The 13361-nt window shown below is 50.9% G+C and overlaps 2 protein-coding genes across 2 annotated transcripts; one reads left to right on the forward strand and one right to left on the reverse strand.

The window, feature by feature from the left end:
• Window positions 1-1532: 1532 nt before the first annotated feature.
• FBXO45 (F-box protein 45) lies at window positions 1533-4325 on the reverse strand (the record flags this gene model as incomplete). Its single annotated transcript, XM_079539661.1, has 3 exons — window positions 1533-1718; window positions 3619-3975; window positions 4047-4325. The coding sequence occupies 3 exons, from the start codon at window positions 4323-4325 to the stop codon at window positions 1533-1535; spliced, it is 822 nt and encodes a 273-aa protein (XP_079395787.1).
• Window positions 4326-4513: 188 nt separating this feature from the next.
• WDR53 (WD repeat domain 53) lies at window positions 4514-8512 on the forward strand (the record flags this gene model as incomplete). Its single annotated transcript, XM_079539721.1, has 2 exons — window positions 4514-5044; window positions 7925-8512. The coding sequence occupies 2 exons, from the start codon at window positions 4514-4516 to the stop codon at window positions 8510-8512; spliced, it is 1119 nt and encodes a 372-aa protein (XP_079395847.1).
• Window positions 8513-13361: the final 4849 nt, after the last annotated feature.

Here is a 13361-nt window from a genome sequence, read left to right on the forward strand (position 1 = left end):
CGGTCTCACTTCATCAGCCAGTTGCTCTCAGTACCATTTAAAACATCATTTCTCACCGTATCATTTGTTTCTTTAACACAGCCAAGAGAAATTGAGCTCGATACCAAACTGCCTTTAAGCACTAAGCAACACATAAAACAAATAAATACTGTAAATCCTTTTAAATGGTAATAATGCACATTCTCTGTTCCAGTGCACAACTTGGTTATTTACTGTGTAAAAAGCACTGCAAGGACAGCTCTTCAGCAGCACATGAGGCATCTCAGTTACCTGCTTTCCTCCAATTGCTTGAATAAAGGGGGGAAAACAAGCAGTGGCCTAAGAGACATTCCTCTTGCTCAGAGAACTGTCAGCATCAGAGATAAAGCAGCTCACATTCTCCAGCACAAAACTAAGAAGAGGTTGCACAAAAACTTCATTCTCCCCCTCCTAAAATCACACCATCGATAACTGAAACAGCCTGCTTTGCTCTTGGAAATGCCAGCACGAAAGAAATGGGTGCTGAGAGCCAGGCAGGCATACAGCTCTCAGATTTTAGTGCCCCACCAAAGGAGCCCTCCTGCAGTGCTCACAGACAGCACCGACCAGAAAGCATAAGGGTGCTTTTAAAACCTTGTCTTTTTGACGTGGAAATGAAGACGAGCTCAGCACTGTGCTGCAGCTTCTTTTCTTAAAGGTGGACCATAAATTTTGGAAGAACAAAACTTCCAGGGCAATTTTGGTTGTGTTTCCCAGGGAGAACAGAACTACTGCTGAAGCTACGGAAGCTTTCAGCTACACAGAAAGAGAATCCACGCAGCACCGTACTCCACAAGGGCATTCCCAATGCTCTACAACACAACAGAAGAAGCACACTTACATGAATGTCATTCAAAGTTTTCCTGAAGCCCCTTCAAGAAATTCCACCCCAGTTAGAATAAAGCAAACCCTTCTTTTTGATGTAACTGTTCTTTTCGACGTGTTCCATATATACAATTCTTAAAATACACTTAAAAATAGCTGCACACGTTTGATATCGTTATACCAGAGGAGGGCAGCCTGGACAGACGGCTCTTCTTGGTATTTTAAAAACTGTAAGTAAAACCCAACCAGACTCGCTCTCCCCAGTACCCACGTCAGCCCCGAGGAGGGAAGGGAAGGGGAGGCACAAGCAGTTTTAAAATGGGAGTCTTTCACAAAACACACTACTTACAAACCTCGGGTTAATTTCCGCAAGCAGTTTTATATCAAATCCTTCCTTAAATATCTGAGGTCACGCACTGCCATCCTAGCAATGAAATCTGTTGCAACATGCACGTGTCAGCTTCCCACTCAACCAACTGCGACCCTGAGGATTTTTCTGGCCTGGTAGAAAGAGGAAATGTAACAATTCCTGAAGTATGGCTGGTCCTCCATTTCAAAATTCCGTATGGTTTCCTCGATGGTTCTTGGACACACACTTATTTTTTTCTCTAACACATGTTTCCCTCTAACCAACATGCAGATTTCTCCTCCCAGTCATCCACATCGTGACGTCCCAACGAAACCATCCGTCATCCATCCAAAGGTTTTCCCAGGTAGACCAAAGTCACTTCTGTGTTACCGTACACGGCAGACACTGCTGGATACAGGCAAACTTTGGGCAGTCCTCTGAACGCAACTCCCAAGAACTCATAGCCCCTCTCAAACGCTAACGTTTTGTCTTCCATGTCCAGGATAACTCGAATCCTTTCGCCTATCTGGAAACAGAGATGGGAAGAGGAGGGAGGAGAAACAGACAGGGAAAGAGTCAATACATTCAGATGGGAACACCAAAAAAAGCAACCCAAAAAACAACCAAAGCAAAATCCACGGATAATACAGCAGAACAGATTAAAGCGAGGCTTTCCTTGCTGCTTTCACAACAGAGACGTCTCCATTCCTCTCGCATGGACCAGTACATCTGCTGCCTGCTCCTGCGGGCAGCCCAGGCCTGAGCATCCTCACAACACTGAACACAGCCCTTCACAAGCAGACCTTGCAGCAGCAGCACAAGCAAGGGCACTGCTCCAGAGCACCGCAGGAGCCTGACAGTGTTGTAATAGCCCCAGGTTACCGGGGCTCTGTTGCCAGCAATGACCAACAGAGGCTACAAAGAACAATGTTAGACAAGTTGTTTAGAAAGGTAAATGCCAGGTGCACAATATTCCCAGAACGTACTTCTGATGGCACGAGTGCTATCACTGACAGGGCTGCTCCTTACCAAGGCAGAAAAATAATTCAGTGCAAAGCTTGACAAAATGGGCACGCAAAACCTACAATACAGATATACAGATATGAGTAAAACCAATGCTGAATGCAGGCTGTACAGGATGCTCCCTGTGTTTATCCCGTTACTTTCAAATATAAACAGAAGCGAGAAGCACCAGCAGCAAATGCAGCATGAGATAGCACAAACTTCTGCTTCTCCACCAGACAACCGCAGCGCCGGGGATTCCTTCCAGCCAACATATTCTTCTTCTAGCCAATGCTAACAAGTGTGTATTTCCCTTCAGTACGTATTCTATGAGCAGATGACCGTACGTGTATGACTCTATGATTCTACGTCTCACCAAATAATACAAAATGCTTTAAAGGATTGCTGATTCAAGGCCTCACCAATTCTTAAGAAGGAAGCATTGACTGCAAGCACGGCTCAGCCTGCAGTCCCCATGGGAGCTCTCCTGGCTTTAAAAGCTCTCCTCATCCTGCTGTGCAGAAAGGCCCAGACAGGCAGCAGGAACAGACTGCCAATGGGCAGGGCTGGAAAGGGCCAATTCACACATCAGGAAATGTGAAATCTGCATCTCTTTGATCCACATTTACTTATTAATTGCAAAAATGGCAGGTATCATTTCCAGACTGAACGAAGTGCTTGGCAGTGAGCTTTTATATGAAATTTAGAAATATCAGCCGTGAGTTAATGCCAAGATCTTCATGTACAGCTGAAGTACAAAGCATTATTCATCCCAAGCCACGAAACTGTGAGATGGAATTATACCGCAAAACAGCTGAAGATGCAACGTGAGGAAAACCATCAGCCAAAAGGCGGCCGTGTGAGCGGCCTGGAGAACAAAGATAAACACAGCAAGACAGAACAGCAGAGCAGCACCTGTGCTTTGGTAACCCAAAATCACCCACACGTCACGGCCCGACCAAAGGATGTCACCTGTGGGAAGGCGCCCGGAGAGCCAGCAACCAGCAAGTGGCTCAGGGAGGCCCTGCCTCAGCACGGCCTCTGCTCACACTGCCAACAGGGCCGAAACAGCCAACGACAACAGCCGCCTCGCTGCTCCTGAGAGCGGTGTCAGCTTTTGTTTCAGAGGGGATGCGGTGTTCCAATGAACGCCCACTCGGTATTTGAGAAAGAAGGCAGAAACAAAGGAAACGGGCGCAGAGGAGAGTGGCTGCCTCATCCCTCAGGGCTGGACGGGACCGTGGGCAGCCTGAGCCGGTGGGGGCAGCCAGCCCTCTGCAGGGGTGGCAGCGGGTGGCTTAAGACCCCTTCCAACCCAGCCGTCCGGGACGGCCGCGAAGGCGGTGAAGATGAAGCTAGTCCCTCCTGCAGGGAGATGCCGGGGCGGCACCCAGCAGCGCACGGAGGGCCCGCTGCCCGCTCACCTGGTACTTGGGCGCGTTGTTGCACTGCGGGAAGCTGCCGTTCACCTCGCCGTTGTGCAGCAAGTTATTGTCCACCAGGTTCCAGCCCCAGCTCTGGTCGTCGCTGCCCAGCAGGGCCACGTAGCCCTGGCACTGCATGGCCGCCCGCTTCGTGGCGATGCCGATGACGGCCACGGTGCCCAGCGGCCCTTCCCACCACACCTCCCAGGCGTGGCGGCCCTCGCTGAAGCCGATCTTGGTCCTGGCGCCGTCGGTGCTCTGGGCGATGGGGTTGCGGTGCAGCGTGAAGCCGTTCTTCTTGATGTAGACGTTCCGGGAGCAGTCGTTGGTGCTGAAGGCGTGGTGGAAGGCACGGACCTAGGGCGGGGAGCCAAGAGGGGTCAGTCCGCGGGAGGCGTCACCGCCGCGCGGGGCCGCGCCGGGCTCACCTTGCCCTTGTAGGTGGGCACGTTGCAGAGGATGTCGGTGCGCAGCGCCTCCTCGGCCAGGCAGCGCGCGGCCAGGCTGCGCCACACCTCGCTGTTCTCGTCGCCGTGCAGGACGTGGTGCCACAGCTTGCACACCAGCGCGCAGCTCCGCAGCTCGCGCAGCTCCAGGTAGGAGAACACCAGCTCCAGCACCCGCCCCGGCAGCCGCCACCCCGCTCCCCCCGCCGCCCCGCCGCCGCCACCGCCGCCGCCGCCGCCGCCGCCGGGCCCCGCCGCCATCGCCCCCCGCGCAGGGGCTGGGGAGGGGGGGGAGGCGCCGCGGGAAGCGGCGCGGAGCCGGGCGCCGAGCGGCCTTCCCTCAGCGGGCGGCGGCGGGCCCGGGCCCAGCGCTCCGCCCGCCCGCCCGAGGCCTCAGGGCGAGGGGGCGCGCGCCGCCATCGCAGCCCGCCCCGAGCCGCCCGCCGCGCATGCGCGGAACCGGCGTCCGCGCCCGGAGGAGCGGCCCCGCGCCGGCGGCCATGGCGGTCAGGTGGGAGGGCGGCCACTCCGCCTCCGTGCTGTGCCTCGCCGCCGGCAGCGAGGGGCCCGCGGCCTCGGGGGGCGAGCGCGGCGAGCTGGCGCTGTGGGGGCGGGACGGCGTCCCCGCGGGGCGGCTGCGGCTGGCCCCCGCCGAGGACGACGTGGCGGCGCTGGCGTTCTCCCCGCGCCGCCCGCACCGCCTGTACGCCGCGCACGGGGCGGCCGTCGCGCTGCTGGACGTGCGGGCGCTGCGGGAGCCCGTGGAGCGTCTCCGCTTCAACGAGGACGAGATCAACTGCCTGGCCCTCGCCGACGGCGGGGACCTGCTGGCCGCGGCGGACGACTCCGGGGCCGTCAAGGTCGTGGATCTGGAGAGCGAGAAAGTCGTCCGTTCCCTGAGGCACGCCAACATCTGCTCCTCCGTCGCCTTTCGGCCACGGAGGCCGCAGAGCCTCGTCTCTTGCGGACTGGACATGCAGGTGACTTTGTACCGGGGGCGGGTGACGGCGGGCTGTCCGCGTCTCCACCCGGAGCCGGGGCGCGGGGCCTTCCTGCGGTGCGGTGCCGTGTTGCGCCTCGGGCTTCGCTCGTAGGCGCGGTGTGGATGTGGTTGGCACGGGGGAATCGAGGGACGGCAGAGAGCAGCTGTGCCTCCGTCGATTCTGCCCTACCGTGTGAAACCAGCGGTTATCTCGAGTGAGTGGCTGCAGGTAGAGTGCTGCCGTAGAAAACACAGTGCCCAAGGCAGAGCGGATGGCAGCCGGAGTGCTTAATGCAGACACTGAAGTACCTGGCTGGTCTGAGGATGTCATTAAGTTTATCCCCTGCTTGAAGTAACCTCGTGGAACGTTCTTTGCCTTTTACACTTCTTCTCTGCCTTATCAGGCGGAACTTTTGTCCTCTGCGTGCCACACAGAATCACAAGTTAGGAGGGACCCACAAGGATGACTGAGGCCAACCCGCGGCCCCACGCAGCACCACCCAAACCCGATGTCTCACAGCGGTGTCCCAGCACTCCCTGAGCTCTGGCACCAGGGCCGTGCCCGCTGGAGCTGTGCCGTGCCCACCGCCCCGTGCTGCACAACCTCTCCCTGCCCCCAGCCGCCCCTCCCCAACGCAGCTCCACGCCGTTCCCTCAGCGCACAGCTCGGCGCTGCCCATCCGCTCCCCGTGAGGAGCTGCAGCCGCCACGAGGGGAGCTCCGCTCGGCTCCTGTGCTCTGCGCTGAACCCACCCCAGGACTTCCTTTCCAGTGGTTGAGGTCTGACCACGTTCCTGTTTTAGCCTGAGATGAAAACTGTCACTTCTACAAAGCTCTCTGTGGTTCTGGCGGTGTTAGGGGAACTTTCCTTTGACAGCATCACGCAGTTTTGCTGTGTTCTTAAAAACTGTTTTTTCTATTTTAAAGCCACCATTTGCCAAAACTCTGGAAGTCTATTTATTCAAGTTAAGGTTGATCGCTGGAAGTTTCCCAAGTTCTGACTTTGCCAGGTTTTAAACAAGTCTCTGCATTTGTCCACCATTGAGATAGGATTTTGAATAGAGTGCTTTGAGAAGCTTCATCTCAGAGGAACTGAAGTGCGGCAGTAAATGCTCAGCACCTTACACAGGTTACTAAAATTCAGATCCCTAAAATGGCTGGAAAGCTTTTATCAGAACTGTAACCATTAATATACTATTTTTGTGTGAGGAAAAACAACAGCAACAGCTGATGAGAACTGAAATTTTGGTAGCTAGTGTTATTTCCAAAAGTGCCGTGGAAGCAGGGAAAATGCCACGAGGGCAGAACATACTTACTTTGCAGAACGCTTGTCACCACTTGTTGAATTCACGAAGCTGATGCTGTCCATGATGAGAATGGAGTTTCTGGCTTACGTGTTAAGATTGGCCGCTCTGATGTACTCTGCTTTGCACAGTCATCACAGAAAAGTTCTCCCCATCGTTGGTAGCAAAGCAGTTGTAATGCAGCAGCAGCGGTGACTCCTAGAAGAGCAGTAGGAAATAATACCTGGATTCTGATAAGCAAACAGCTTATCAGTACTGCAGGAGACCGAGTGCTTTGAGATCTGCTGGCCTTGAAAAAAAAGTCTTAATTCATACTGTAAAAGTATTCATATACTGTAAAATAAAGTATTATTTTAACGGGTGCAGTATAAATCAGCAGCACTTGAATTGTTCTGTGGTAGAAGCAGGATTCATGTGAAGGCACAGTGAGCAGCTTGCAGGTGCCATGGCATTCCAAAAGCAAGTCTCAAACTGCTTCCATCTCATCACAGAATCACAGAATTGTAGGGGTTGGAAGAGACCTCCAGAGATCATCGAGTCCAACCCCCTGCCAAAGCAGGTTCCCTACAGCAGGTCGCACAGGTCGGCATCCAGGCAGGTCTTGAACATCTCCAGAGAAGGAGACTCCCCCACCTCCCTGGGCAGCCTGTTCCAGTGCTCCGTCACCTCACTGTACAGAAGTTCTTGCGCACATTGCTGCACAACTTCCTATGCTGCAGTTTCCAGCCGTTTCCCCTTGTCCTGTCTCCACTCACCACTGAAAAGAGTCCGGCCTCACCATTCTGCCCCCATACCTTAGATATTTATAGACCTGGATCAGGTCCCCTCTCAGTCTCAAGGCTGAACAGACCCAGTTCACTCAGCCTTTCCTCATAGCAGAGATGCTCCAGGCCCTTCACCATCTTCGTGGCCCTCCGCTGGACTCTTTCCAAGAGATCCGTGTCAAACAGAAAAAAGGAAGAGTGTGCTCTATCTTCATGTGCTAACAGGACAAGCCAGATCTAATGCAACATAAAAAGTGCATAGATATGTATATGATTAAAATTCAGGGACTGAACTACTGTTACCTTTGGCTACTCCGTTTCTCAAACACATTAAAGGAAGTGATTATCTTAGAAAAAATATGTAGCAGAAACAGAACTGACATTCAGAATGATGAAGCTTTCTTTTCAGTTGCTGCTAACATTTCCTTGTCCCTCCTTTTAAATAATTAAGATGAGCAGTATATCATGATTACTGCTGCTGAGTTGAATGGAAAAGCATTTAGAACAGCTTTCCCATCCATTTTATGCTCTATGGTTCTGAGCCATTGACTCTGCTGGGAGGGGCACAGTCATGGCTTGGAAAGCATGTGGTAAAGGTTTGCTGTGTTTGCTAGGTGAACTTCAAATGTATCTTGCGCAACAGATCTTGCATCTCTTATGCTCATCTGTGGCCCCTGCTCTGCCCGAGCAAAAAACTTTCTCTTATTTTTGTTAGCAAAAGGAACCAATTCTACTTAAGAATCAGATGGTACGGGTGGTGTTCTTGGAAGTAAAATGGATAAATGATTGATTCCTTTGATCTTTTCCAAGGTTATGCTGTGGAACCTGCAGAAAGCTCGCCCCCTGTGGACCACGAACTTGCAGGAGTGTGGAACAGAGGAAGACAGGCTGCAGTCAGCCAGCCAGCTCTTTAACCCCCCACTTGCACATTCCCTGTCTGTCGCATCGTGCGGCAACATCTTTGGCTGCGGAGCTCAAGATGGTAAAGTCAGAATATTCCGAGTGACTGGTCTCAAATTTGAACGTGAGCTGGAGTTCAAAGGTCATAGTTTAGGAGTATCACAAGTCCTCTTCATGCCGGAATCATACTGGTTGTTGACTGGGGGAAACGATGGGAAAGTCTTGCTCTGGGATGTCAGTAATGACATTGGAAAGCAGCAGAAAAGTCCAGCAAAGTTGCTCCATAAAAGGAAGGGCCAAGCAGCTGCCACTGCCAGAAAAGATGGAAAGCTCAACAAAGTGGCTTCAAATGAACACGCTAGAATTTTACCAAAGCTAACCATTGAGCATGGAGAGAAGGTGAACTGGATCACGTGCACAGAGATCAAAGGCTCCAGGAGAGTATTAGTTGCTGATCAGAGTAGTTCTATATCTGTTTATCCGTTGCCAGAGTCTTAGGTGCTGAAACAAATTTGTGGGGAAGAATCATTTCTCCACATTCGAAATATGATTCCAATTAAATCTGTTGGCAGTGAACTGAACAACGAGGCCTCCTGCATTCTCAGGAATGGCAAGGGATTCGCTGTGTTCTCACACAGATCTCCCGATGCCATTGGCCTGGTGTGACATTTTTACAGCTGGTAGTGCTCACTGCAGCTGTTTCTTGTAGGCTGGCAATTAGTTCATAACTGTCCTGACATAACTGCAGTTGCAGGAATAAAATTAACAGGGAATTCCTCTGTGCTTAATGAGGATGCTGACCAGTAACAGAGATGTAACTGAGTTCCTTCAGTTTCACACAATTTCAGTGCTTTATTTTACTTTCCCTATTAAACTGTCCCACAGTTAGCTTGAGCTGGGTTTCTTGGAAGTACGGTTTTCATTGTTTTGCATATAAGACTAGAGAAGCCTTAACTTACTAGCAAGCAGTCAGATTACTAGTCATTGTCAACTGGATTTTTTTCACGCTGCAGTAATAAAGAAGATGGGGAAAATGTTAGCATCTGCCTAATGGGTCAGCTGTCATCTGCATTTAGCTGTTTTTCCCAGAGAGAAAAATTACTACTGCATTTGTCTTAATAAAATGCTTTTTCTCACTGCTCCCGTGTGTTTATATTCATTCTAATACTGCCTAACATAGGTGCTGTGCAAGATTTTGTCAAGAAGTGTTCCCATGGAATGGACAAATAAAAAGAAAAAATAGAAAAAGGAATACTTTTTTCTTTCTTTTTTTTTTTTTTTTTTTTTTTTTCTTCAGGCTGTCCTGAAGTTTTCACAGGCAAAGACTCAAAGCCTTCTGCTGGCCACAGGCCTGCTTGAGTGATCTGGGTTCTGTGCAGTCTTGTTACGTTGGCTGTGGTGTTGGCAGGTGCACGTTACTTGCCTTTGCTTTTTAATGGAAAAAAAATGTAGAGTTGTTTGTTTTTTGCATAGGCAACTCCTGCAAATATTTGCATCCTTTATGGATGAGATGTCAGTGGTGTGTTTCACTGTTCTTTGCCCTCAGAAGCAGTTCCCTGCAGCCATGTACAAATCATTCAAATCCAGCTTTTCATCAGCACTAGAAAACAACCCAACAACAATCTGTACAGCCTTTAAAAGCAGGAGACTTTGGCCCAGGAGAAGAGCTTGAAGGCAGTACAGATAAATAAACCTGAACAGCAAACAAGCAGACCAGATTTCCCCTTCTCATTATTCCCTGTATGTCTGAGGACAGACGAGATGAGTGCGTCAGGAGCAGAGGTCCAGTTGTGTAACGTGATGTGTAGTACGAGGAGCATGTGTCTGTGCATCTGTGAGCTATATTTGGATGTACAGTCTATTAAAAGCCCGCTGCAATCATCCTCCAGCAGGAGTCAGAGCCCCCATCTGTGGTGTTGACTGCCTCAGGAGAGGACTGGAGCCCACCCCTGCTTGACTTTTCTCCGGGACGATGGCTAAAGACAGCATATCCCTGCGCTCCTTGAGCAAGACGTTAAACAGGTCGTTAAAGGGTTGTGCTGATATGGCAGGGGATAAGTGGCAGGACTGGGGCAGGGGGAGAGAAGACAAGATTATGCTGTGGTCTGTTATCGAGATAACCTGTACTTTGGAAATTTTCACAGGTAATAGGATGTAAATAAATACAGTGTGTCTGTGGGAAGAGGGTAATTCATGAACAATCCTCTGATTCTCCTTTATTTGTTGGAGAGGGAGGGGGCAGAACAAAGGCTGCAGCACTTCATGAACGCCATCCTTGCCAGCTTCAAGCTGCTGGTCCTGGCAGCTTGCTGCAGGATTCTGTGCAAGTGCTTGATCAGCAAAGCCTGGTAGCTGCACGAAGTGCTGCCAGGAGCAAGTCGGTAACAGGAAATTCTGGTTTGTGCTCTGCTGTAATTCTGCTGTAAGTTGGAATGAACTTCCAAATTTGGGAACATACATCAGCACTTACAGAGTTCAAAGATAGGAAGCAAGTGGTAGTTGACAAAAAGCAAGACAAACCCTTCTATATTTTAAGAAAGAAAATCATTGTGGCTAAGGAATTGGGACATAGTTAATGCCGAGTCACCTTCCATTTCCAAAGCCTGTACATGAAGAGGCTTGCAAAAAAGCTTTCATCAACAGGTTCATTGGCTTCAATTAAAGTAGTCTAGCACCTGCTTCCCCTGCTGGCTCCTGTCCACGTGTTCCACTGCGTGTGACAGCACCATCACAGCTCGATGGTGCCTGATCATCCAGGTGGGCAACAGCAGCAGCACCAAACGAGAGCCACAGCCACTGCTTGTCAGGAAGGGAAGAGTGGAAAAGGGGTCTGAAACCCACAGAGTTAAAAGACAAAGTGAGACGGTGCTCCCTTTCAGTGCATTTTCATGTATGTATTTCCACATGCACTATCTGTGCTGTGCAAGTGGTATCAGCCAAGAAACTGCTTAGGTGCACATGTAGAACTGGTTTACAGGTAGTAAGAATTCGTGGTGTCCTGCATGAGTATCCCTGCTGCTGAAATGCAGTACTTCTGCTCATGAAATAATGCTTCAGATATTGATACTTGCTTTTATATTCCAATTACAAAAATACTTCAAAGATCAGCCCTCTGCTCAACAGCAGTATTGCTGTAGCAGAGATAATCTCTTCTCCATAGGTGAAAATCATCATCAGACAACAAAAACTCCACCAGCTCTGTGTTGCAGGTTCCTAGTGTTATCCCATACCAACCACTCTATGCCAGGGAGAAACTAAATGTATGTATGACAGGAGCAGCTGATATTCTCATAAATCACTACTAAGTACAATGCGCCCCGTGATTTGTTCCATATCCAGGAAGGAATTTTGGATGATGGATATTTCCATAGCTTTGAGGTTCCCAGGATTCGGAAGAACAGACATTGACATAACAGTAGTGAACTGAGGCAAACTTAACATTATCTTCACAAAAGCCACCACCAGGCTGAAAGAAGCCCAGGAAACCCCACTCCTCAAGTAAAACAAAGGATGGAAAATGAGCACAAAGTGACCCATTCCCTCTTCCTTTTCAGTAGACACAGTTAAGTTCTCAACCGAGCAGGGTTTTTTTCTGCAAAAGGGTGTGTGGAGGAAGCTCAAACTAAAAAAAACAACAAACATATTTAGGATTATGGAATTAGAATATTCAAATATAGAGTTTGTTAATAAGGAAAACTACAGCAGATATCAAGCTATGAAAAAGCAGTGAATAAATACCAGCTACAGAACTCAGAAGTGTTATTATTGCTCTTTCACTAAGGACCTCCTGTCATGCATTTGTTCTGCAGAAGAGCCGCCGTATGAAAGCGAAAACCAAAGCAGGAAAAGCCAGCAGAGAACAAAAGCCACTGAGGGCAGCTTGGTTTATTATTTGCATAATTTGTTATCCGGGGAAGAATGAGAAGTTCTGTTCGATGTTAAATGAAAAGGGTTGAGGAGATCAGGACAGTGCAAGTAAAAGCAGAAACAGCTGCAATGCTAGAAAAGTAAAAATACCTCCTACCACTAACATCCATACAAATGGTTGATAACCCAAACACAGATGTACCTAAACACAAACCTTTCCTACTGCTCTTTCTGCATTTACAAGTTACAAGATTTCTACACCAAAGAAAGGTCAAAGGGACATAGGTGGCATCAGAAGATGGAATTTCAAATGGTGTATGAATCTGCAAAGGAAGTAAATGAACTCACATTTGACTTGGGAGGAACCTCAGTATGTGCTGTGGACCAGTTCAGTGGAATGTGTGACCACATGCACAAAGCGCAGCGCATTGAAGCCCAAGTTCTAAACAAGTGCTTGTTTCCCACTCTCTAGAGTAGAAAGCAGGCTGCAAGCCTTGGAGACGCGGTTCCAAGACCTGGACGCAAGCCTGCAGAAGCTGGCACAGAAGTTTGAGGTGCAGGCTGAGCTTCTGGAGGAGGAGAAGAGCCAGGATGCAGTGTGGACATCTGCACTGGAGGACAGGTGAGCGGCAGGGAAGGGCCAGCACCAGCTGTCTGTGCCCTGCACCTGCGGGTGGTAAGTGCGCTTCAGTGTGTATTTGTACAGCCTGGGCACAGCCTGAATTACCACGTGCTATGGAAACAGGAAGGGTCGTTTGATTCGAGCTGTAGACAGCTGCCTATTTGAAATAAATATCTGCGTGGTAAAGAGCCACACCACTTCCCAGAGACCAGGGACGGGGAAAAGAAAACACGGATGTTCTGATTCCCTTCTGCTAGCAAGGCCTGGAGATTGCACTTTGAGCACCTGAGGTTAGAGTTGGATATCACGAGGCTTTCTGTGTTCTAAGAGGGCACGCTGAAATCACTTAGCGGAGCAGCTGCTGCTCAAGGACCTCTGGAGAAGCGGTGCGGTGGGGTGCGGGCGGATGCCCTACAGCACAGCTTCCTCCTGCAGCCACACAGCACAGCGCCGCTTCCTCCCACAGCCGCCCAGCGCAGCGCCGCACCCAGCCGGAAGCCGCCGGGCCGCACGGCGCACAGCGCCGTGGCTCTTCCTGCTCACTGCAGCCACCCCGAGGCTCCCACACGGATCGCCGGCCTTCCCGCAGGGCGGAGCAGCACGCTGCCGTGAGGGCGGAGCGCGGCCTGTGAGCGCCGGAACTGGGAGGTGAGAGCGGCGGGCGGCGCGGCCCGTTCCTGCGCTGATGGCCGCGGCCCGCGCTCCGCTTCCCGCGCTCCGCTTCCCGCGTTCCCTGTGGTAAGCCGTTGCCGTGCCGATGCTCGGCCCGCGCTCGCTCCCTCCGGCCCGCAGCCGCCTGCCTGGCCGCGGGCCCGCAGCCTCCCTGTGAGGATCCCCGCCTTTCTGGAGCCGCAGGCC

This window comes from Tetrao urogallus (assembly GCF_951394365.1).
Source record: "Tetrao urogallus genome assembly, chromosome: 9".
In the NCBI taxonomy this organism is placed as follows: Eukaryota; Metazoa; Chordata; class Aves; order Galliformes; family Phasianidae; genus Tetrao; species Tetrao urogallus.